The sequence below is a fragment of the Ylistrum balloti genome, unplaced genomic scaffold (assembly GCF_031769215.1).
Source record: "Ylistrum balloti isolate Yb309-2 unplaced genomic scaffold, AGI_CSIRO_Ybal_v1 Utg369876, whole genome shotgun sequence".
In the NCBI taxonomy this organism is placed as follows: domain Eukaryota; kingdom Metazoa; phylum Mollusca; class Bivalvia; order Pectinida; family Pectinidae; genus Ylistrum; species Ylistrum balloti.
Window position 1 is genome coordinate 1,639,905 of NW_026782016.1, and position 27,255 is coordinate 1,667,159.

Genomic DNA, 27,255 nt, shown 5'->3' on the forward strand with positions numbered 1-27,255 from the left:
CAAGAAAGTTGTTTATAATTAATTGGTTACAAACTGACGTTAAACTACGAGAGAATCAAATTTAAACGACTTCAAAACTTCAGAATGCTGGGTAATTTGATGGAAGTGGTAGGAAGCGAGACCTATCATTAGTGGGATCCTTGTTTACGATAACTTTCACGAAGCTGGTGTATATTGGAAAGAATTAAACCTGTTTTTTTTCTTCTAAGTGAAATACAAAGTATTGTCCCGTACAATCCAAGATCTTTATATGTTGATGCTTATCAAAACAACAATATCCCCGAGAGCGTTGTGTGTGAAACGGTAAGTCTTCCATAACACATGGTTTGGGAACAGTTTTTTTTTCATTTCAGGTCGTCTTATAGTCTTTTGTATCAATTCAGATTGATATAACTGAAAGATCGTCAGGTGAAATAAAGGTTGGTAGAGACGTACAGACAAAAGCAATAACACAGGAAAATTAACTTCAATTCATTTTTAATAGAAACTTTTCTCATCAAATTTTAATAGCAACATCAGTATTATAATACACAATAGTTAACAACAGAAAGTTTTTCTTGTTCAGTTATTTTTGGCAAAAATATAAAATGAAATGATAACAAACTTTAAATTAAGTAGTTGAATTTAGTGAAAATGATAGCAAGTATAACAACATTCATTATATATCTTAATGTCTTAATGGTGATGTTTCAATACCTAGGGTTGAAATTGCTCGGAGACTGTCCATCTCCTTGTCGAACATTGAACGACTGATGGAGAGTTAGCTCCCCTCTTCAGAGTTATCTCCCGTGTTTTGCGATGAAAGTCGCCTTTATATACATATCACAATGTGGTCCCTCACTATTTCGGACACTTTCTATTATAAGAGTAATTAATTTCCAATAAAGTTATGCCAATTAAAATTACAAAGTATCGAGAAAACCAGTCATATCACAATCTGTTCAACAGGGTCGATTCTTATCATTTTTATGGTACAATTTCAATTTGAAAGATGGCGACATTTAATTGCAAACGCTCTCATCATTCATTTGATATCTTCAAAAGCTTTTTCGTATTTATCTCCGATACAATATCTACGAGGAAGAGACAGCGGGAGTTGAGGTGAGGACAATACAATACTTATAACAATGGATCGAGAGTCGGTATGAAAATGATTTCTATGAATCTTGATAATATTTGGTCCCACGCTATCTGACACATGTAAAACATGGACAGAGGAATACGAGGAAATGTAATGAATGATGAACAGATTAACAGCGAAATAAATCAAAATCTTTAACATAAGAAACCGTTTCGTTTGAAATCCTTAAAAAACGGTTGAGACTTTTAAAGCGGCTGAAAATGTAATTTACCTCCTTGACAGTAAATTCATTAACTATGACAGTATCTTTCTATAATGAATTATCCCGTAGCAACCAAATACTTGTTTCAAAATTTAATTTTAAAATAATAATGCAATATTGAATAAAGATGAGCGACAGATGAAAGAAGCACGTGTCCATACAGGTAATCCATATTTACCTGAGAACAATTAATCACTAAAATTGCATATATTTAAAACCTTTGCGACCTTCATCATTGTAAGGTTGTTAAGAAAATTTACTTAGAATGGCATCTGATACACTGACACACTAAGTATATATACAGTATTACAGTATTTGTGTGAAACGAAAAAAATCAACAAATATACAAACTTCAAATAAAATATAATTAGGTATATATTAAAATACTGTTAATACTGTCAGCCCCGTAGTAAGCGATGTTTGTGTGGTCACTTGTCATGGGAGTCACGCGGCAGATTTTATAGGGTAAAAATTTCATTCGCCGATGAGATTCTTGTTTTCAAACAGAATTTATCAAATACAATGCAACATATCTAAAAATTATGATTTAAAAAACAGTAATCTATTCAAATATTTTTTGTGAAAGAGTTTACATAAGACATGTTAAATGAGAACATTCGACTCCAGCACACTCCCACTTCACCCTCACGCACGCTCTTCATACCTTTACAGCTCTCATCACGTCGGTAGGAAAATATCAGAATATCAAATAAATTGTTTAACTTTACTAAAATGTCTGGTAAAATCAAGATCGCGGTATGAATTCTTCACTTGAATATCTAAAATCAATCACTCATAAAAATATACAAAAATGACGAAATATGTGACAATATCATTTGATTAACGTTAACCCATGAAATCAGCGGATTATGGCTAGACTTTGATTGTGCTCGTTTTAACAGTGGAAGTTATAAGTTTTTTTTTCTATTGACGCCACGCTAGACTCATCAATATCAATCTAACAAAAATCGTGCTTGCTAATTCGAGAGCAAAGGGTGACATGACTTGTGCCGATTAATGTCTTTAAGTTAGATTAGTTAATGCCTTGTTACAAGCAGCAAGTATAGCAAGTAAACAATTTAGTACTTTGCGGAAGACTAGGCGAAACAAAAGCCACCATTCCTTCCTACCTCGCATCACGGACTCAACAGGACCTAAACAAGAGTAAACTGATCAAAACACGTGTCTTTCTCTCGTGTGCCTATGTGTTCAATATACCGCCAACGCATTTTTGTTTTCTCGTTGTCAACGTGGCTATTTCCGGTTAATTCATAGCCACTTCCGGTTCAATTCTAAACCGCTTCCTGAGCCGATGCGATGATTGAAGTATCATTGGTCGATTGTCATGATTACTTGTGTAATGTTTACATTACACACATGACCGTTACAGGGAAGACGTTTAACCTTTTACATAGACACGCTTCTGTACTCAGTGACCGTATGAAATATATATAATCAAACGAAATACGAGAATAAGACTGAAACATAAAAAAATAAAAGAACTACATTTTTAAACTGTCTGGAGATGAAACGTCACCACGCCTGTAGTCGGAAATCACTTGACGCGGCGAGAGGCTCCGTTGTTTGTATGTCTCTACATCGAAGAACACCTCGAAGCTGAGTAATAATTCACTGTTGTCACGGAAGACCCCCGACGTGCCCAGCCAGGCGTGAAGGTTTGACGATCATAGTGGTACGATCACCGTCACAGCCCCTTGATACATAAATAAGGATGGCCTGTCTCCGGGCGGCCACGTCAGGGACCCAAACGCATGGTTAGCTTCAATCACAGCCGGTAAAATATTTAAGGATTGTCAAATCATATCAACTTTGCTCGACCACTGAACAGAATTTAGTTCAAGCTGCCTTACTATTAGGGCAACATTCCACGATATGTTTTTCAAACATAACCAATCAAATAAAACACGCACACACATAACTGAAGTTGAGCTTGAAAAGTGACGGAAAAAGAAAGTAATCTATATTTAGTTCACAGCATGGCATTGATAACGGCATGGTTTGGAGGTTTGAAGGAAAAAAGATACATTTCGAAGCGAAAAACAAAGCTGTCAAATGAGCGTTAAGTTTTAGAAGGAAAGATTATATAGAACGAAAGGTTGAGCAAGAGAGTAAACGAAGAGGTTTAACGACCGAGAGTGAAATTGATACTGGTATAAAGAGTTAAATGTACCTGAAAATACCATGTCATGAAAAAGTAAATTAACATAATCACAGCCATGACTCAGAGTGTGGAGCTCTCGAGCCACGTGTTCGGAAATGAATACTATAATAGAACAAACGTCTTCATCCGTCGTAACACTATGTACACATGGGGCTACAGACCTATGACGCACGGGGAAAAAGTCTTATAAAAATGTATGTACAACATGAGAGTGATCGGGAAGGAACAAGACATTGAACAAATGATGTACAATCGTTATTAAAAATATTTCCGAGATCTCGACATCAGTTAACTGTACAGTACAACACAGCTTTCATATCGAATAAGGATAAGGAATATGCTCCATCCAAGATGTTTTTACTGTGACGCCCAAGTCACACTAAAAAATACACTATGACCTTGAAATGACTTGTTCCACATAAATGTCCAAACATCTCCCGACGAGGTAGTTAGCTGTCGCATGTAATCAATCGAATACACATTCAGCATAAGCTAACGACGCACTGTAATCCTTTTTGTGCGAGGTTCCCTTGAACACCCGGGGAAACGTGTATTCGATGACAACAAAACATCACACGTGGCCCTGATTTAACATATCTCAAATTACGTAAATTATACTCTAGCAGCACAAACTCAAATAAACGTTCACTTTGCGCCGAGAATTTCGTCCAGCCAATTGGCGTCATTATTCCCATCTGAACTCTGTACCGTTATTCCATCGATAAAGTCAGAGTTACCAGTCTGTGCACTATCTAATAAATTTATAAAATCCTCCTGATGTCCGTGCGTGCCCCCTGGTGTCGCGTTATAACCAGCAGGATTAGCGTCCATAGATGGCGCCATTGTACCGGAAGCGCCAGGAATAGGCCCTCGAATGTTCATCCTTTGAGAAATTTGCATATTCTGTTGTTGCATCATCATCTGCTGTGTACTACCTTGCATCATTGCAGCCTGTTGAGACTGCATTGCACTCATTTGCATCGGTCGAGTTTGCCTTTGCATTTGAATACCGGCGACTGAGTTCATTGTACCACATTGATTTGTATAAGAGCCGTATTGCATCATACTTGCGGCTGACATCTGAGGTCGACTCATTGCACCCGGTCCGCCCTGGTGGGGCGGTCCTGCATACCGAGGTCCCTGCGGGCCGGGTACCATTTGTCGTGGCCATTCGTGCTGAGTGCGAGGCTGAGATATGTTGAGGCCATCAGGACCTACGTTCACGTTAGGCGGTCTCTGGTTACGCATTATTGCACTGGTATACGTCGTTCCCCCTGGTCGCGGTTGTCGCGGCTCTTGAGCACTATTCTGCGTTCCTGGGTACGACTGTTGACGCTGAATAGACGGCTGACCAGCGTACGGCGCAGACGCGCCCGGCACCGGACTCGCACTAACAGGGCCTGGCATTCCTACCGCCGGACCAGCAGAGTTCATTCTCTGTAATGTTGACATTTGTGCACTTTGCATCATTCCATTATGCATTTGAACAGAACCACTTTCACTTTTGATTTGTCCATACCCTGCCGTTTGCATGGTATTAGTTTGGTTCACCATATTTTGCATTGTTTGTAGCGGATTTGACCCTACACCGTTTGGTGTATAGCCCTCGGGCGCCCCCTGACTTGACGGTTGCATCTTGTACTCCGGCGGTGGCCGGCCCATGTACTGCTGCATTTGTGCTGCTTGTCGGTCAATCATTGTTTGCTGTTGTTGTGTGTGCTGTTGCTGTGAGCGTTGTTGTTGAGCATGTTGCTGCTGCTGTTGTTGAGGATGGGTAGGTTGTGAAGGATGCGACTGTTGCTGTTGTTGTTGATTTGGATGCTGAGACGGAGCGGTGTGTTGTTGCTGTTGTTTTCTCATTTTTTCAACCATCTCCATATTCATTTGTTCGTTCATGTATTGTGACTGGTTTGGAGTCATGTTGCCACCTGGCATAGAAAATGACTGGTGTTGCGACATCGCTATCTGATGCGGCGGTCGCATCTGTAATTGTTGTGTCTGCGACATTTGCATGCGGTGAGGACCGTCAGAAACCTGCATGTGTTGTGTTTGTGTAATTTCCATTTGTGTTCCCTGGTCGAAATGTGCTTGTACCTGGTTTTGAAGTTGTTGTAATGATGAAGGTGTCGCTGGCTGAGAGGAGCCTTGTGGTGTTGAGTAATGAGAAAGGGGTTTCGTCCCACCATACGTCAAACTCATATCAGCCTTGCCCTGACCGTACGGCACCGGTCCGCGCATACTGTTAATACCATGTTGTTGGCCTAGATAACCGGCCTGCTGCGATGAAAGAAAATGCTGTTGTTGATTCATGTTCGGTGGGTAACCATTTTGGCGGTAATTGGTGTTTGTCTGAGAAAAGGTGTCTTCCATCGTCTTCATGCCGTACACGTCTTGTTGAAGACTTTGGTGCTGGGCTGCCATTTGTTTGAGGGTCTCGGCAGCCGGCCCGGTCTCACTTAAATGTGACCGGAAGTTCTGTGGCATTGGGGGAGTTCTTACTGGATTCAAGTTTTGATTAGAGTCATACCCAGTAGGAGTCGCGTCAGGATATGGTCCAGGGCCTTTTTGAAGCACCGGAGAAGTGCTAGTCATGTTAAACATTTTGTCCTGGCTATCATTACTGTCTTCTTGTAACACTTTAGTATAAATTTGATCAAACTTTTTCAATTCCTCAATCAATTCGTCACTAATCTCACTATCACCGTTATCGATTGTGTTTAGAATATCATCTAACTCGGCTTGGTTAAGAATATCCGACGAATTATGACTGGAGTCAGACTGATTAGAACCACCACATGGAATATCGTCAGCGCCTTGCTCCTGTTTACACTCAAAGCTCGTGCTAGTTTCGACGTTTGCTGAGGACTGCGCACTTCCCTGTTCGGGAGGTGCCCCAGAATAGTGTGTTTTGACTGTGGTGCTAACGTTCACATTTGTTTGGATTTTTTGGTCTGGGTGGGAATTGCCACTAATCTGTTGGACGATATGCACAGAAACGTCAAGGCCCTGTGATCCTGCGTTCACGGTCTTCTTTGTTGTAGTTGTGTCACTGTCGTCGAAGTCAAATGCGCTGGTGTCCACTGGAGGGTTTTCCGTCTGGCTGCTATCGATCTTCTTTTTCAGACGTTGCTGCAAGAAAAAAAGAAGAAATGGATTATTAGCACACATCATTCTACATTATGGGGAATGTTCGTTTATGAACCTAAAGACATGTTCTTCAAACTATGAGGAATGTTCATTTATAAACCTAAAGACGTGTTCTTCAAACCATGGGAAATGTTCGTTTATGAACCTAAAGACATGTTCTTCCAGCTATGGGAAATGTTCGTTTATGAACCTAAAGACATGTTCTTCAAACTATGGGGAATGTTCATTTATGAACCTAAAGACATGTTCTTACAGCTATGGGGAATGTTTGTTTATGAACCTAAAGACATGCTCTTACAGCTATGGGAAATGTTCGTTTATGAACCTAAAGACATGTTCTTCAAACTATGGGGAATGTTCATTTATAAACCTAAAGACGTGTTCTTCAAACCATGGGAAATGTTCGTTTATTAACATAAAGACATGTTCTTACAGCTATGGGGAATGTTTGTTTATGAACCAAAAGACATGTTGTTAAAGCTATGAGGAGTGTTCGTTTATTAACATAAAGACATGTTCTTCAAACTATGGGGAATGTTTGTTTATGAACCTAAAGACATGTTCTTCAAACTATGGGGAATGTTCATTTATAAACCTAAAGACGTGTTCTTCAAACCATGAGAAATGTTCGTTTATGAACCTAAAGACATGTTCTTCCAGCTATGGGAAATGTTCGTTTATGAACCTAAAGACATGTTCTTCAAACTATGGGGAATGTTCGTTTATGAACCTAAAGACATGTTCTTACAGCTATGGGGAATGTTTGTTTATGTACCAAAAGACATGTTCTTCAAACCATGGGAAATGTTCGTTTATGAACCTGAAGACATGTTCTTCCAGCTATGGGAAATGTTCATTTATAAACCTAAAGACGTGGTCTTCAAACCATGGGAAATGTTCGTTTATTAACATAAAGACATGTTCTTACAGCTATGGGGAATGTTTGTTTATGAACCAAAAGACATGTTGTTAAAGCTATGAGGAGTGTTCGTTTATTAACATAAAGACATGTTCTTCAAACTATGGGGAATGTTCGTTTATGAACCTAAAGACATGTTCTTACAGCTATGGGAAATGTTCATTCATGAACCTAAAGACATGTTCTTCTAACTATGGGAAATGTTCGTTTATGAACCTAAAGACATGTTCTTCTAACTATGGGGAATGTTCGTTTATGAACCTAAAGACATGTTCTTCTAACTATGGGAAATGTTCGTTTATGAACCTAAAGACATGTTCTTCTAACTATGGGAAATGTTCGTTTATGAACCTAAAGACATGTTCTTCTAACTATGGGGAATGTTCGTTTATGAACCTAAAGACATGTTCTTACAGCTATGGGAAATGTTCGTTTATGAACCTAAAGACATGCTCTTACAGCTATGGGAAATGTTCGTTTATGAACCTAAAGACATGTTCTTCTAACTATGGGGAATGTTCGTTTATGAACCTAAAGACATGTTCTTCTAACTATGGGGAATGTTCGTTTATGAACCTAAAGACATGTTCTTCTAACTATGGGGAATGTTTATTTATGAACCAAAAGACATGTTCTTCTAACTATGGGGAACGTTTATTTATGAACCAAAAGACATGTTCTTACAGCTATGGGGAATGTTTGTTTATGAACCTAAAGACATGTTCTTCTAACTATGGGGAATGTTCGTTTATGAACCTAAAGACATGTTCTTCTAACTATGGGAAATGTTCGTTTATGAACCTAAAGACATGTTCTTACAGCTATGGGAAATGTTCGTTTATGAACCTAAAGACATGTTCTTCTAACTATGGGGAATGTTCGTTTATGAACCTAAAGACATGTTCTTCTAACTATGGGGAATGTTCGTTTATGAACCTAAAGACATGTTCTTCAAACTATGGGGAATGTTCGTTTATGAACCTAAAGACATGTTCTTCTAACTATGGGAAATGTTCGTTTATGAACCTAAAGACATGTTCTTACAGCTATGGGAAATGTTCGTTTATGAACCTAAAGACATGTTCTTCAAACTATGGGGAATGTTCATTTATGAACCTAAAGACATGTTCTTACAGCTATGGGGAATGTTTGTTTATGAACCAAAAGACATGTTCTTACAGCTATGGGAAATGTTCGTTTATGAACCTAAAGACATGTTCTTCTAACTATGGGGAATGTTTATTTATGAACCAAAAGACATGTTCTTCTAACTATGGGGAACGTTTATTTATGAACCAAAAGACATGTTCTTACAGCTATGGGGAATGTTTATTTATGAACCAAAAGACATGTTCTTCTAACTATGGGGAACGTTTATTTATGAACCAAAAGACATGTTCTTACAGCTATGGGGAATGTTCGTTTATGAACCTAAAGACATGTTCTTCTAACTATGGGGAATGTTCGTTTATGAACCTAAAGACATGTTCTTCTATCTATGGGGAATGTTTGTTTATGAACCAAAGACATGTTCTTCTAACTATGGGGAATGTTTGTTTATGAACCTAAAGACATGTTCTTCTAACTATGGGGAATGTTCGTTTATGAACCTAAAGACATGTTCTTCTAACTATGGGGAATGTTCGTTTATGAACCTAAAGACATGTTCTTCTAACTATGGGGAATGTTTGTTTATGAACCAAAAGACATGTTCTTACAGCTATGGGAAATGTTCGTTTATGAACCTAAAGACATGTTCTTACAGCTATGGGGAATGTTCGTTTATGAACCTAAAGAAACGATCTTCAGGCTTGCACTACTTAGGTAGTTTGCACGCATTTACAAGTAAAGCAGTAAGACATTTCGAATACTGATTTTTATTTAACTCGCTCTCCAATGATAAAATAATCAATTTTAATGTCAATAACGTGTTTGCTGTCAGTGCATCATGAGTTGATGCACATTTTCAATGACAAGGTCAAAGAATATTAATACTTGGTAATAATACCACATAAAAACAAGGAATCTTTTTGCTTATATGACCGTGCATGCGTGTATGATGTGATTGTCGATGTCTGCATGATGACTGTATTCATTAATTGAATATAAAGTGTGAGCAATGTGCATAATTTCTGTATGGCGTGACTATTCGTGTGTATGAAAGTATTATGTACGTTTGTGATATACCAGTCTTAGCTATTATTTACAAGAAAAACAACAACACGTTTGTATCACTTGTTTAAACGCTAACAATCTTAATGTAAAATATATTTAAATAAATCTGTATTTCTAGTAAATATTTGAATTGTGGTCGAGTAAACACGGTAATTTCATAACACGAGACACCTCGTACAATGAGAGAGATGTGCATCCTCTAATGATATATCTTGTGTGTGTTATCTTAATCTTTACGTCTGTTTACAATTTTACATATTTCAAGTGGATCGGTATAAATGTGTACCACAGCGAGGGCCAGGTCCGATAATCTCAGTCAACACCCTCTCAGCCAGCAGCTGCTCCGTGGCCAGACTCTCGCAGATGGTCCGAATATACACAGACATGTTTATTCAACAAATGCATGCTGCGCGAACACGAGCAGTGCGGAAAGTAACGCATATTGTACGACATTAAACATTGCCCAACATTTCAAAAATTGAAATAAACAATTTACAGCATAGATGGAGAAATATTTGTTTACAAATCTTAGTGATGAGGTAATTAAGTATGGACAGATTACCATCGATAGAGTCTGAAGCGGCCCAGTCCGAATAAAATTAAAGTTGTGATATTATCTTTCCAGAACATCTGACTATGGTGTCGATATGTTTTAACGCTGTCGACACCTCGATCATGCTACCTGCTTCTACGTGTACTTTCTATCAGCCTGGAGAGAACATGTTTAAGTAGCATACAAGAGAAAATTTAGCATATTCAAAGACAAATATCTAAGTATTTCACCTTATTCATAACAATAAAACATTCACACACACTTTTTTGTTTTTGTTTTCATAAACTGATAAGAATGGGGTCGAATTTTCAGAACAGGAAGAAAGAACACCTTAAACGGTGGTTGTGAACATTCGCCTTGTTATAGAAGTAATTAGGTGCATGTAGTTAGGTCTAAGGTAACAAAGTTTGTCTGAACTATCGAGAGTATCGTTTTCACTACTATTCATATGTGCGTGAGTTTACTAAAAAAAATCTTGAAGCATTAAGGATGTACAATGAATTTATCCTTGAATTTCACTTTCAATGCATCTTGATTTTCGCTGCGATTATACTTCAGTCTCGGAAATAGTGACTAACCCTTAACAGTAACAGTCCGAGTTACCCGAGGCATTTCTTTAATTTTTATCCAATGCTAGACTAGTCTCAAATTCGTCGTCCATGACCCCCTCCTTGATCCAGACTACCAGACCAGATCTACAGTGGTGGTGATACAAGCCTCGCAGCCCACAATCAATTCACAGTTTACCTCAGCAGTTCAATACTGTCTAGTGTTGGAATGAAATGGAGACTATAAATTGGACAAGTTACTCTAAAGGAAAGCATTCACATATATAATGTAGTACTTTAGACAAAATAATCCCAATTCTAAAAATAATATCTAAGATATGAAATGATAAAAAGATGACATCGAGTAACTCTGGCATTTTTTACCCGATATTTGTGTGGCGTGACCAAGTTTGTTGACGATTTGTTGGGAAATGTGACAATGATAATTAATATTGGTTGTTTAAACAATAAAAAACGAACACTTCTCTGACTTCTGTGTATAAAAATCCCATCAAAATTCATCACAGGTGTGACAATGCATTAGGATGCGACAGTGCGTATGCGGATGACGTGTATGTACTTCATATGCCCCTCAGTAACCTTCACCAAATGGTGACGGTTTAATCAGTCAATCATTTACACATAATTTTGTATTGTCCTTGTGGACTAGTCACCGACCGAAGTAGACTTTGACCTGTATGACTTTGACCAATGTATAATCCGTTTGTATGATTCTTCTACATATATTAACTATCATTTATTATTAGTCCGGGTGTAAGCGAAAGTCGAGTAGCCGGGTTAAACTCACGGGTCGAGCGCGAGACCCTCCATCTGTTTCGTTAGGGGAATCGAACACCGGACGGCTAGGTGAAAGGCAAGAGCGTTAAAACTGTGCCATCCAACTATCTAATGGGCAAGACCACCCCCTCAAAAATTTCTTATCTACAACAATAGGTCCATTTGAAGAGATCCTGATAGCTCAGTCTTCATTCAATGAAAAAGTCACCGACTACTACAAGGAAACCTCGCCACAAGATGACCCTGGTTGTTCACTTGAATAAACCCAACAAGCAATGGTCCCCTTGATATGCATAATTTCTAGAAATTTTCAATTCGTCGGGTTTTACCCGGACTTCCTCGACACGCAAGCTTTAATGGAGAATACTGAAGTTACATTGTTATTCACTTCTACCTATAAAATACAGTATCTTAATCTAGGCAAAATACGAATATTTAATGTTTTTCATTTACCTTTTGAGGAACGTGTCGGTAACGGGGGCGTTTTAACTTCGCATTAACTCTTCATCGCAATATCAGGCTAAGAGAAATCTCACTTCATTCGACACCTTGTTATAGAAATTTCCAAGTACAGGTCTAGGAAGGCCTCATTATGAAATATCGTGCAAAATAATTCATGAGAATTCAAATTTGCTGTCGTCGGATCACTTAAAGTTTTGTGGTGTATGTTAGGGCCGTCTTAATGAGCGAATTATTTACCAATGAATGTTAATTTAGATTAACCATGTACAGGTATGTAAATACGAATATGATGAGCCTGACAATAGAAAGTCTCAGATGTAACAAGTTGACGAACGAGGTCTTCAGGAAACGACAGGTTTAGTGTCACGAAATATTGTATGCTTTAAAGTTGGATAAATGTTGCAGGCAGTGAGACAAGTTCTTAACAAGTGACCAGTTTGGGGTGTGACACTGAACCATTATGTCCTAAAACTACATTTATTTCATATAGATATAGTGTAGGTCATCGCTTGTAACACATTTACGTTTGTGTGATCACAGGGACTAACTGGTAATATCGTTTCCTGATCTGCACAGAGTCCATTAACCGAATTTCCTAATAGAAAGGTTAAAAGTAAACTGCATATGCGATATATGTGAATTGATTAGCATATTCAAATAACAGACTTGGATGCATATGGGTTGATTACAACAGATCTCGGACTACCTTGATCACAACGTCCGACGCGAGAGTTGGTTATTGATCATTGGTAATGTACGGTACTGTTTTAACTTCAGATCAATCGCAGGAAGGGAGTGTGTTTGGTATCAATACTATAGGACTACCAACGTCAAACGTTTATCGGAACCTCTGTTGACAGTAATATCAATACTTCTGTGTGTTGAAGAAAAGAGTGATTGAATTACTACTAGTGTGTGGTCATATTGCCATTTATTCTCGTGTATGCAAGAAAGATCAATGTACCCGGTATTTTCCTGTGGCCGGTATACACAGGGTGTCAGTATTTTCCTGTGGCCGGTATACACAGGGTGTCATGGTACAGCACGTGGCGCACCATTGGTTGGTATACACAGGTTGTCACGGTAGTGTGCGGTAGATCGGTGGCCGGTATGATGAATCACAAGGGTTAAGTGTACCTTGGAGGTTCGTGTTCTCAAACCTGTTGGGATTTACTGTCCAATCGCCTTTTTATTTGGACAGTTATACAGTAGTACATGTGTCCGGGGATACAAAGTAACTTGTGTGATACATGTGTCCGATGATACCCGGTACATAAGTGTGGTACATGTCCGAGGATACCCGGTACATAGTGTGGTACATGTGTCTGAGGATACCCGGTACATAGTGTGGTACATGTCCGGGGACACCCGGTGCATAGTGTGGTACATGTCCTAGGATACCGGGTACATAGTGTGGTACATGTGTCTGGGGATACCCGGTACATAGTGTGGTACATGTCCAGGGACACCCGGTACATAGTGTGGTACATGTGTCCGAGGATACCCGGTACATAGTGTGGTACATGTGTCCAATGATACCCGGTACATAGTGTGGTCCATGTCCAAGGATACCCGGTACATAGTGTGATACATGTGTTCGATGATATCCGGTACAATGTGTGGTACATGTCCGAGGATACCCGGTACATAGTGTGGTACATGTCCTAGAATACCCGGTACATAGTGTGGAACATGTGTCCGAGGATACCCGGTACAATGTGTGATACATGTGTCCCGGGATACCCGGTACATAGTGTGGTACATGTGTCCGAGGATACCCGGTACATAGTGTGGTACATGTCCGAGGATACCCGGTACATTGTATGTTACATGCCCGAGGATACCCGGTACTTAGTGTGGTACATGTCCGAGGATACCCGGTACATAGTGTGGTACATGTGTCCGAGGATACCTGGTACATAGTGTGGTACATGTGTCCGTGGATACCCGGTACATAGTGTGGTACATGTCCTAGGATACCGGGTACATAGTGTGGTACGTGTCTGGGGATACCCGGTACATAGTGTGGTACATGTGTCTGGGGATATCCGGTACATAGTGTGGTACATGTCCGGGGACACCCGGTACATAGTGTGGTACATGTCCGGGAACACCCGGTACATAGTGTGGTACATGTCCTAGGATACCGGGTACATAGTGTGGTACATGTGTCTGGGGATACCCGGTACATAGTGTGGTACATGTCCGGGGACACCCGGTACATAGTGTGATACATGTGTTCGATGATATCCGGTACAATGTGTGGTACATGTCCGAGGATACCCGGTACATAGTGTGGTACATGTCCTAGAATACCCGGTACATAGTGTGGTACATGTGTCCGAGGATACCCGGTACAATGTGTGGTACATGTGTCCCGGGATACCCGGTACATAGTGTGGTACATGTGTCCGAGGATACCCGGTACATAGTGTGGTACATGTCCGAGGATACCCGGTACATTGTATGTTACATGCCCGAGGATACCCGGTACTTAGTGTGGTACATGTGTCCAAGGATACCCGGTACATAGTGTGGTACATGTCCGAGGATACCCGGTACATAGTGTGGTACATGTGTCCGAGGATACCTGGTACATAGTGTGGTACATGTGTCCGTGGATACCCGGTACATAGTGTGGTCCATGTGTCCGAGGATACCCGGCACTCGTGTGATACTGCATGTTCTGTATCGATAAACTGTGTGTGTAGTTGTCTGTTTGTCGTCGATCAATGGTTGTGTGGGGCATCATTGCGATCAATTTTCCCAGTTTCGTCTTGGGGAGACAAAACTATCAGATCTGGAAGATCGGACAGATATGCACTGGTTTTCTATTAATAAAAGTTGACCTAGGTGATGCCTTGTAGGCAGGCCTCAAGTTTTTCATCATACTAGTGTTTGTCAAAATAGTAGACCAGCCATTGGCTTCTATCATAAATAACAAGCAGCCTATCAAAGTAAGACGTCGTCTTTTAACTACGGCCTGAAACTACTATTGGTCTTATAACTAACATTGGATTAGACTGCGTGTCATTAAACTACTTCAGGACAAGAAAACTAGCTAGACGGCGTCCTTTTAACTGCTGTACCGTTGAACTAGGCAGTGGACAATAGAGAGTGCCATATAACAGTCCTAAAACTAACATTGGGCTATTCCGGCGTCTTGTTACTACCATTGGGCTAGAATCCGCGCCCTGTTACTACCATTGGGCTATAATCTGCGTCCTATAACTACCATTGGGCTATGCCGGCGTCTTGTTACTACCATTGGGCTATAATCAGCGTCCTGTAACTACCATTGGGCTATAATCAGCGTTCTATAACTACCAATGGGCTATGCCGGCGTCTTGTTACTACCATTGGGCTATAATCAGCGTGCTATAACTACCATTGGGCTATAATCAGCGTTCTATAACTACCATTGGGCTATGCCGGCGTCTTGTTACTACCATTGGGCTATAATCAGCGTGCTATAACTACCATTGGGCTATAATCAGCGTGCTATAACTACCATTGGGCTATGCCAGCGTCATATAACTACCATTGGGCTATGCCAACGTCCTATAGTTACCATTGGGCTATTCCAGCGAACTATAGATATTGTCATATATCTGCATCAAACAAGACTATGTCCGATCACTACAGCTAGACGAAATAGACAGCGTAACATAAAGGCCAGTGAACTAGGCAACGTCCCATATCAGAACAGAGCAGAGCAGCATTATAGACAAACTACTAGACAGTCTCCCACCTACACCATTGAAGATGACAACGTCCTACGCAGAACAAGGTAGCTTTTACAGATGTAGGCGGACTACTGAATCAGGCTAGCCTGTGGTCCTAGATATAATACTAAGCTTGCTGGTATCGTAGCTAGGACTTTCATAGAACAGAGGACATATCATTTTACAATGGAACAGGACCGTCTCCCAAGCCGACATGATCCAGAATAGAAAGCGTCCTGGTAGCTATGAAATTAGCAGTGCTCAAGACTTGTCACCAATTTTAATCATGAAACAGCGCTTTACTTTCAGAGTAGACAGAAACAATGGCTGAAATTTAAGAAACATGACGTAAAGTTGTAAAAATTGTGAGAAAGTGATCTGCCTTGCATAGTCCGTTCCACAAACAAGACAAAAAGAAAGTTCCTGATAGTTTGAATTATTCTGAAGTTATATCGGCTATCTTATCTTGGTCTTGACTCCCAGTTATAAGATATAAGAAAGTTGATGTGAAGTAGAAACAATTCGGACAGTCTAAACTCAAGAAAGGGCCTAAAATTCTACATTAGAAAATTCAGGTGAAAACATTTAAGTAGTCTTAAGAAAACTGAGACATATTCAAGCTAGAAGGCAAAGTTAGCAAACAAGACTGTTTGAAATATGCAAGTCATAGACACAGTAATGTATACCAGTCTATTTATTAATGTATGTTTACGATAGTGTAATGGAATCACGGGAACTGTGATGACTAAATGTGAAGTGCTATATTAAACATATTTACATTAACTTGTTAGTTTTCATATAAAAAATCTTCACACTTAACTCCTTCAACTTTCAGCGGAGTAAAATTTATTTGAGGGCATTTATGTCCGATTCTTTGAAGTCTAAACCTATTTGAGAAGAAAAGAAAATTAAAAACTGACATGAAAGAACGTTTTTCAAATATAAATCTCGTTCATACTTTCGGTTCACTGCAGCATGAACGGGTTAATTCGTCAACAAGCGCCATCAATTATGCACCTGCAACTGTCAAACGAACAAAATCGCATATTGATTCGAGTGTGTATACAGCATGTACACAGAAGAGTTACGTGCAAGATGTATCACAATGTAGGATGTATTACGGTAGATGTTAGACGGTTCACAAGTAATAGATATGTGACGGTACATACACAATATGATGGAATATGGCGGTATGTGTGACAGCAGGCAGAAGCATGAAAGGATGTGCATACAACGCATTTACAACGTATAGCTGGCATACTCGAGTTGAAGTTGAGGTAACGTTTGAAATGCTTTGGTTTTTATATTATTTGACGTCCTATCATCAGCTATGGTCACTAAAGAACAGTCTCAACATACATGCCAGGAGAGTGTATGTGTTGAGTATACGTGTTATCGGAAGCTGGGATATGTTCGTGTAAGACTCCTTGTGATTGTGCGGAACTGAAGCAAGCTTTATAGTGCTATCACACTGAATTTTACTGTCGAAGCTTACGGTACCATCAGGGCACTCCACCGACCACATTATACTGACAAAGATGTCACACTACCATAATGCTAAGCGCCAAGTAGACAGCAAAATCGTTTAAAAGACGACGACAGGTCTCGGTCAGGAGACGTTAAGAAACCTCACACTGGCTATTACTCCACTAATGGCCAAACGTGAGGCACTGTCGACGGAGACATCAGGGAAAAAAAACAAAAAAATATACCTTCGATTGGAATACAATATCAGCAACATAGTTCAGTAATTATCGGTCACACAAACTGTATTTATGTTGACTGTAAACTACCATCTGGTGACAGTGCAACATTCAGATGAAAGTTTCGTCGTCTAGGACAAAAATTGCGATTGAATTTCCCATTTAACCAAATACTGATGTCAGCAAATTTCAATCCAAAATCTAGAATTGCCGAATGTTATATTTCCTCATGTTATCATAAACAACAATCTTTGAAATAGTATCATCACATTTTTTTCTGTCTGAAAATGCAAAATTCTTTTAATATACAGCATTTCACTTTTTTTTTCTTTTCGTTATGATAAAAGCAGTTTATTGCGCATTGGTATCTCAAGAACTGATGCGGTTCTCGATCGGCTGGATTTGATGAAGCGAAATGTCTAGTGTTTCTTTAGGAATATTTACGTTTTCACGCATGGAGTGGATTGGTGTTATTTTTAGAATAGTATAAGCCATGAAAGTCATAAATAAAAGTTGCTTCTGTCCAATAAGTGAAAACGATCACACAGGCATTCTATTTGTAACGAATATCAAGTGTTGACTGTCATATCGACGTCTGCGGTCGAAAGCAATGCTTTTTTCTGGTAAATTACGTTTAAACAATAAACTTGTTCTGTTTTAATGGTATATGTTGTTATGTTATTTCATTTTAGTGAGAAGTTTTTCATACAAGTATGGTGATACCGGAAGTGACCAGCGGTCATTTCTAATCAACGAACCGAATACCTGTAAATTATAGAATACAGTCTCATATTATAATATGATATACTAATGACACATTGACGAATACAACACGATAACATATATGGGAGTTTTCATCGAATTACACAGCATTCGTGTGAAACTAAATGACGGAATTATATCTAGTACATTATACATATATTTGACGACACGCCCAAGATATATGGCGATATATGTATGTGAAAATAAATTACGGTACGGATTTGCAAACACTGATACAATTAAATATTTGCAAGACTTATTCTATATTCGAGAAGTTCCTTGTAAATTACATAATATATATATTTGTACTTAGTATCCAGGTACACCTTTTTGTTTACTTGTGTTTTTGTAAAACGTTCAAAGCCTGCGGGAAGATATTATATTTTGTACATAAATTCATGTATTATTGACGATTCGTTAAACAACCAGCTATCCATGAAGTTTGTAGTGTATGTTACAACTATGGTTTCTACACGAGTAGCTTTAATCACTTATCTCACAAACTGAAATACATAAGAGTTTTATTACAAAAATCAATTGAATGTGCGTCGTTCAGTCGTGTGACAGCGAGTTAGAACGACGATATTCTACATACACGTGTAGGTATTTGGCACTACACGTGTGCATGTTGAATACATTACTTCCTATATATATATATATACTTTACAAAACCAGGTTATCAGTTTTTATTGCGTCTTTTCTATCGGAGATCGCGATATGCTTCACTTAGTCCATGCTTACTTCCGGGAATGACTATCCCCCACACTCCCCCTCTAAAGCATAGTGTCGGTGTACATATGTACAGCAACTTATCATGTATTCAGTTTTTCACCCCTTGTGGTCTTGGTGCAAAAACCACCTGATGCGCTACAGATTATATTTGAACGATTTGGAAAGGAATGGGTTTTAACAAAGACAGCGAGCGCAGACAACCAGGCTATCTATCTAAAAGTACACAAGTGGTTCTGATCTCTCGGTGGGGAGCTGCACTGGTGTATTTAAACTGTTTAAAACTGACACAAAATGTCTTCAAACCAGAATCGTTAAAAAAACGTTAATATTTGAAATGAAACGAGTTCACTAAAAATATCCCCAATTTGAAGGAAAGAAATACACTCTTGCGTACCTAGAATTTAGCAGGCGACAAAATATCGCTTATACGCGTTGTTTGAACTGTTGCGATCATCTTCTACAATCAATTTGTGTCAGAAGTAAATTGTATGTTACACGGTATCAAATCTCATGTAAATAATGCGTCTTTACAAAGAGGCAGGAAACGAGTGTACTTAAAGCATTCCAGACGAGTGAAGTCCCACCACCTCTCGGCCACCGCCCCGCGCATGTGATACAGACGTCAGTGACCGCTCTCGGGACACTATCAACAGCCTTCCTCAAGGGAAATTAAGACATAGAAGAGGAACGATGTAAACAGCTTTTGACCAAACGCGGATTGAAAACGGACATTTCACAGAAGAGTTACTTCATTGTATTTTTCTATATATTACTTTCAAGTTCTATTAATGTGTTCCATCTTCTTGCCCATCAAACCAGTTAACGTAATTAGTTTACTATTATTTCTTTATTGCACCATGCTGTTGTAATCATGTTTGAATGTTTATCAATAGTTACGTTGGTGGACTTAAAAATAAAGAAAAAGTTATAATATTTGACAAATTTGTCAGACTGGCAACGAATTCCATCACTGTGCCAAAATGTTTAAATTTCCCAGTGTACTTTAATGAAATTTTACAATAAACGATAAAGATTTCACCAATAACTTTTTACGAGAATGATTATTACATAAACACGATGTATATATTGACAGCACGACTCCATTTCGAAGTGCTCCAAAATCATTAACGGCTATACGCTCCACACTTGAACAGGGATTAGTATTAAACATGAAAAGAAAATACGAATGCTCAAGAAACGACCTTACTCTTTACCATCACTGCCATCCTGAATGGCATTGTAATATATAACTTATTTCATATCAGAATTAAAACAATTAAAACAAAAACGAGGTCATGAAATTTTACAATTATCTGATCAGTTGACAATTAATAATGAATTCATCAAAACCGTTGCATCTGATCATCGTCAACAATGTCGTGAAACATTGAAGGAGATTCTATCGTAACTGGTTGATAAATTGAAAGACAATTAATTATATCAGGGAAATACCGACTAGACTAGAAAACCACAATTAAACATGTATCTTGTCCGTGTTGTTTGGCTCTTAATGACAATAATTGTCAGTCAACAAAATTGTAAACTGATATATTACATTCACGACAGTTGTTGTAGCCGAGTTTAGGGTCAAAAATATTTAATCTTAAACATTTTTTAAAGAATTGTCGCGGAATATTCTTTAGCGGAGTAGCTACTCTTGATTTTTCTTTTATTCTTGAAATAAACATCACGATTGATTGAAGGATAGCTATGCAGTATATAAATCTCCGACAACAGAGGGTTTTGTCCTCAATATATACGTGTCCTCTACAGAGGATATACCAAAAACATTTGAGTTTCGAAGATTTTTATTTACTCAGAAGGATAACAGAAATCGTAAACAAAATTTTGAGTGCAAGGGTAAAAAATCCTTGAGAGCAGGTTCATTTTCAACTATTTTTAATATGTGTCAATACTACGGTGGACCATTCTATGATAAACTAAAAGAAAGTGGTGGGGGGGGGGGGGTAAAATTACATATTTCAGTTTTTTTGCTAGGCCTCCGGGGTTACACTTGTGAAAGTGGTGAAGACAGCTGCCCATACAATTTGTATTAATTATATATTCTTCAAAACCTAAACTGTCACTGTGAAGTGTGAATCATTATTCGTGTTTAAGTGGAATAAAAACACGAGTCGTAACCTAAGTAGGACACGTGGTCATCAAAACATCTTTTAATTTCCTATTTAGAAATGTCAAATTCTAAGGTGAATCAAACCAACAGACCAATTTTTTGCCTTCAAATATATTCGACATGTTCGTTTATCACAGACCAATAGTACAGACAGCGAAGTACGAGTGTAAATGAACGTGTATTCTGGAAAGATAGTCCAGTTATGTGGCATAATCGGTTTAACATGGGGTTTTTGTTTCTGTCGTGCTGTAAAAGTTACCAGGAGGACTGGCCTATCAGGCACGTTAAGACATGAAACTGACCCAAGGTCAGCGTAAAAAATACAAAAACATATCGTAATCCTTTCACTTTATAAAAAAAATTCCACTGAATCACGTATTATAACTACATATAGCACTAGACATTATTTCCCTAAAAGAATACCCTCGAACCATGTGCAATATTATAATCTAGTTACGTGCATAACCAAACAACGATTATATATGAATTTGGTTAGCGTAAATATCACATTAAAACTTATCATTAAGATATGCTAGGGCTGTTCGTTAACTTGGTTTTGTGAACTTGGCATAGACCATGTTTGGGGAAGAGTTTAATACAAATTTTAATACACATCTTAAAAGTTATATATTCACGCAAAGATGGGCCCGACGTTCTCGGCATTTAATATATTTTTTTCTCAAGACAACATGAAAGTGACGTTATCGTAATACTTCCTATTTGATAATTACTCGTTTTTATTAATTACAATCATACAGGTATTTTATGACATCGTCCCAGCGATGTGCAGGGTGCCTACTGTTGATTTGGTGTTGTTTACACCGACTCTATATAAGTACAAACTACGTATGTAGCTCTGATCACGTACAAAGGAGTGGCTTACTAGTAGACTATTCACAAGTATTTACAAATATGTGAAGTAGGCTACTAAATTGTACAAGATGATGACCAAAACAAGCCTATTTACCAGACATTTCAGTAAACGAGGCCTAAATACCCATACATAGGACACAACACACCGAAATACTCTGTATTAATTAATTACCTCGATAGTTTACTATTCAAACCTAGGACATGGGTCATCGCTCGCGTTACATACCGTTAGGTTGTTCTGACGGTACTAAACACTACCATGTCGCTGACCGTGTTACGTATGGCCTGAGGTATCTAATCTTATGCTGTGTAAAATATACTAATTCTACTCTTTGTCGTTTTAAGGGCAAGATTCAGTCGGCTCGATAATTACTAACTAAACTGGGTTGTGAAGTTCATAAAAATCAGGATATTTGTAAAATTGCATTATACTTAAATTCAAAATCCCAGCACTTTTTTCATGTTCTAACATCATATGTATATATATATATTTTTTCAAATTAATAAAGTTACACAATTATGAAATGTCTTTTCGAATTTGTAATTCAACAACAGTAAAATAACTATATAACAAGCGAGTAATGTATCGTATTTATTTACAATTATTGGTCTGTAGCTTCATTCACGTGACACCAGTAAAAACCAAAATATGATAAACTCCGGAACCAACCGGTGTCAATTTACTTTAGACGTATAAAAATAAACAAGGTTAGATTCAGTTATATATCGGTCTAGTAGAGCTACTAGACAACACACGACCACCTGTCCTCCTGTTTGGGAGGAATAGCCCGCCTCAAACCTAAAGTATCCAATTTCCAAATTCGCTTACAAAAGAACGCGGTCAAGATAACTGCCGACTGCTTTCTATAGATACCCGTATCGTAAAACTCGGACCCTGACTACAAGTTAACGATTGGACGAAGTAACTTGGTTTACAGACGAGACGTAGGGTCATCACGGACGACTGTCAAAGACTTAAGGAGTTTCGTTAAAGTGGATGGAATTTTTCATAGATTTTGGGCGAAAATTCCTGGGTTTTTATGAAAAAAGGGTTGATGGATTTCCTATACGATAAATTCAGAAAATATTTATGAAAATTCTCAGCTAAAGGTAGGAATTATCCGCGAATTCTTGGTATTTTGAAATCTTTCGTTTACAAGAACTAAAATGTACTCTACACTTTCACGTCACATTCTCTGGTAATACAATAACGTATTATCTAAACGCTACGACATGGGTCTCGATTATTCAAACAACAGACGAGTAAATAATGACACAAGTCACGTATTATTTAATTATGCTGTTGGGCCATTTTATCAATAATAGCTATTGTTATATCGGAAATGTTCATATTAAAATCACATGTTAAATATCCTCGTTTAAACGACATCATACGTTCTGAATGACACAAACTATGCGTTTCACGTCATTAATTCTGGATTTCCTGAAATTTAATACAAGTTTCCTCTGTTCGGAAATTCGTTAATTATAAGAAAAACATCAACGGAAGTATCGTAGGATGACTGGAATCATAGCTTTCTTTGAACGATTTGTATGTCAAGATCTTAGATATCGAGTGTACCCACTACCCACACATTTGCGTACCATCACAGTGTGACGGTAGGTTACGAATTACTTCCTATTTATAAGCGTGTGTAAAGGGGTTTATGACGAACTATACACAGCTTCCCACGCTGTTTTCTATATATACAATAACAAAACCGTTCTGGGTAGCGCCTACGTATCCGAAAGTAAACAAAGGTCGAATTTATGACAGTGTGATTTTTACTTATTTACTCGACTAATGAATGTCACTGGGTAGGACAGACCTATATACACACAGGCGGATTAGAATATAATAATGTATATGTTGAGGTCAATAGGTACACACCTTAACTGAATGGTCAGTTAATTAGGGAAGGTCAAAACATCTAAACTGTATGGACACTAGTGAAATAGTTGATTTCTATACGACAAAGCTTGCACATTGACAGGTAGCCAGTATCACATCGCGTTAGATAGAGTGTGGGAAAATATCCAGGCCAGCCGATCACAGGGGTACGTTCAGGGGTCCCGCGACACAGTAAAATGATTTTTATGAATGGGTTGCTTACCGTTACTACGAGGTTACGGGGGTCAGTCCCGTGTCCGGCGCTGGAATCTTTGCTCGCCTTGGACTGCTTTGAGACTTTCTTAGCCCTGCTCTCCAGCCATCGTTGATGTAATAGAACAGTGTCTTGGCGTTGTTGTTCGTACAAACCGTTTATTGTGTTTTCGAATCTCCTCAATGACCCGTTTTGATGGCGGCGATAAAATTCGTATCTCCTTCGCAGACGATCAAAAACTTCCCGCCTTTTAGGGGATGACAAATCCCCCATGCTATCCACCGCCTGCACTGTGAGGTTTTTATGAGACGATGCTGGTCCCGTGGAGATATATGTTATAGAATCCCCCGGCCGATCACTACATAGGGTAAAACCAGAAACACATAGTACTGCTCCACATCAACAGTGACCCTGTCAAACCTGACCCGGACTCCACATTGACAGTGCCTCCAACTCGACTGTCACTACCCCACACACTATATCTGCACCATTGTCTCTGTTCCTCAAGTTTAGTATTTGATAATCAGCTGACAGCGTCACTCGATTTGCTAAGTCTAGTACACACACTTCGGTATGGCCGTCCTACCACCGAGAGTCGGCCACTCTGCCTATCGCTACAGCTAGCATACAACGGCACGCTTTCCAATTTTCGGGCCAATCCATTCATCGATACGGGGGTTTCAGGAAGTAGAAGAAGGCAGTCGGCAATAAACTACCGTCTGCCGGGTCATAGTATGAAACGGAATACACCTCATGCGAGGCGAAAGGTGAACTGCACCACTGTGTATTGACGCTGACTTTAGTAGAAGATTTAGTTAGATTTTACCGACATTAAGAGACTGATTCGGACAGTGTTTACACCGTATCTGTCATTGCTACGCAGAAGAGCTTGTCCGGTGTGTTACTATATCGGTATGTCGCTTTACCTGTACAGTCGGAGTACACACGATGAAGACACTGACACCGAGTCCTTGCCTCGCTTCAATGATTTTTACTGCACTCGACAATTTACTGTAAATGTTCGAATAGAGATTGAATGAGGGCCTATTGTTACCAGCTCGAACGTCATGGGATAGCGGACCACTAGACAGGAAACAGCAACACACGTATATAGCTGTGGTCGTGCTAGCGTCATTTTAGGCCAGTCAGTGTTACAAGTCTAGCTCCGACCCAGTATATCATATCATACACACATATATCTATCTACACGGTATCTGATACACACAGATTTACTTTGTCGAATCAAAGTGTTTTTTAACGGATGTATTTATAAGTTACAGATTCTTTTTTTTATTTTCGCTACAAAAAAGAGAGAAAAGACATTATCAATCTCTTAACCTTCTAAATAAATTAAATATATAATGGAATTTTAAACAAAAATATTTTCTACCAAATTATTTTTTTCATATATTTTAATATTATATTTTTACGCACTGAGAAGCCAACGTGAACTTATAGGCAAGGACCAGGGTAACATTATCGCTGACCAAAATCAACGTCTCCGGACACGCCGATAACAGTGTTTAATCGTTAATATTGCTATTGACACGTCGTAACAAAAGCCGTGGCATTGTACATGTGTTTGTATGTAAGGTGTATCAATCCCTGTTAAAGTCGTAGGTGGCTTCTGTAATACTGCATGGCTGGTGTGCACACATAATGCTAAATGTTACACGAGTCCCGTTCAACACGAGTCTGTGTTGTTACAAGATGTAACCCAGATCTCCGGCGGACTCGACATTCTGCCTTTGATAGCCGCAAAGCAAAGCAGTGATCAGAGCTATCACATTGCAGGATTAAATATGAAAAGGACGTCAACATTTATACCAAGTTACCTCCCTTCAAATGACTTCATTTCTTGTCCTCAAACCTGACTAAAAAATCCAGTTATCTAATAAAAACTTTACCCGATATTTTACTCCTACTCGGAAGATTTTGACCAAAATTAAAATAACTTATTGTGATATATTTCATATACTTATATTGAAGACCGTGGTCGTGTCTTTGAGAAAGACACATTGCCCAACTGCTCTGGCTATGCGATGGGCCTCCCGCATCATGTTAAGTGAAATAACTACTTGTTACTACAAGAACGATCTGCCTTAAAATGACCATAGGTGTTCAAGGGACAACGATTTGTGAAGACTTTGTTTTCAAGTATCTTTAGTATATATATTCAGTTTCCATTTAGCACAACCAACAAAAATCACGACAACATTTCAGTGACTAGTCAGCTTCTCTAGTCAAAAGAACGAGATGACAACTAAAGCAACATGCTGATATAGCTATATATGGATAGGAGATCGCATTATAGCTGTAAAGTTTACAGATACATAAACAAGAAGAATCCCTTGGGTCCTATTGGAGTCTGCTTCCATTTCATTGGCATTTTATATTTCCTGATCTGCAGGAGACATTCTTGAACCATCACTGGGTTAATCAGGGCAAAATGTTTTGAATACAAAGTCTATTTTGTAAAGAATGCCCACGATTGAGATAAAACGTTTTACACAGTGCCGAGAGCCATAGTGTTCCAGGTATTGAATGTTGTGATTTTCTAGAATTTGTAATGACGTGTCATTTTCTAAAATATCACCAGCGATGTTTACGGCAATGCTATGTGCAGATCATTATCTCCCATTGTGACCAACTTGTTTATGGAACAAGAAGCTATACAGTCTGTGTCTCCATGAAGTACAAGCCTCCTAAGAGTGAACGATAATTGTTGAAAGAAAATTGAACTGCAGATAGCATTGCTGAAAACATCCAGTTGGTGATATCGTAGAAAATGATACGTCAGCACAGATTCTAGAAAGAGTTTTCAGCAAACAATAAGCACCACTGTTCTCACAATATGAATTCACAAGCACAAAACAAAAACAATTACAATACGCCCTTCATTTATACCATTACAACAAAACAATTTTATGGGTCTTCAAATCCTACTATCCACAGCGCCAAAGGCAGGTGTAATATACACGTAATTAAGTGATATCACAACCAGCCGCGCCATAGGATAACCATTGGAAATTATTGCTCTTCAACCTTCAACGAAAACGCCAAAAGGAAGTCATGCAAAACACCCTAGCAGATA

The 27,255-nt window shown here is 38.7% G+C and overlaps 1 protein-coding gene across 1 annotated transcript; it reads right to left on the reverse strand.

The window, feature by feature from the left end:
- Positions 1-501: 501 nt before the first annotated feature.
- LOC132546166 (putative mediator of RNA polymerase II transcription subunit 26) lies at positions 502-24,715 on the reverse strand. The gene is made up of 2 exons (XM_060209874.1): positions 24,171-24,715; positions 502-6,654 (listed from the first exon to the last, which is right to left on the reverse strand). The coding sequence occupies exons 1-2, from the start codon at positions 24,432-24,434 to the stop codon at positions 4,171-4,173; spliced, it is 2,748 nt and encodes a 915-aa protein (XP_060065857.1). The 5' UTR covers positions 24,435-24,715; the 3' UTR covers positions 502-4,170.
- Positions 24,716-27,255: the final 2,540 nt, after the last annotated feature.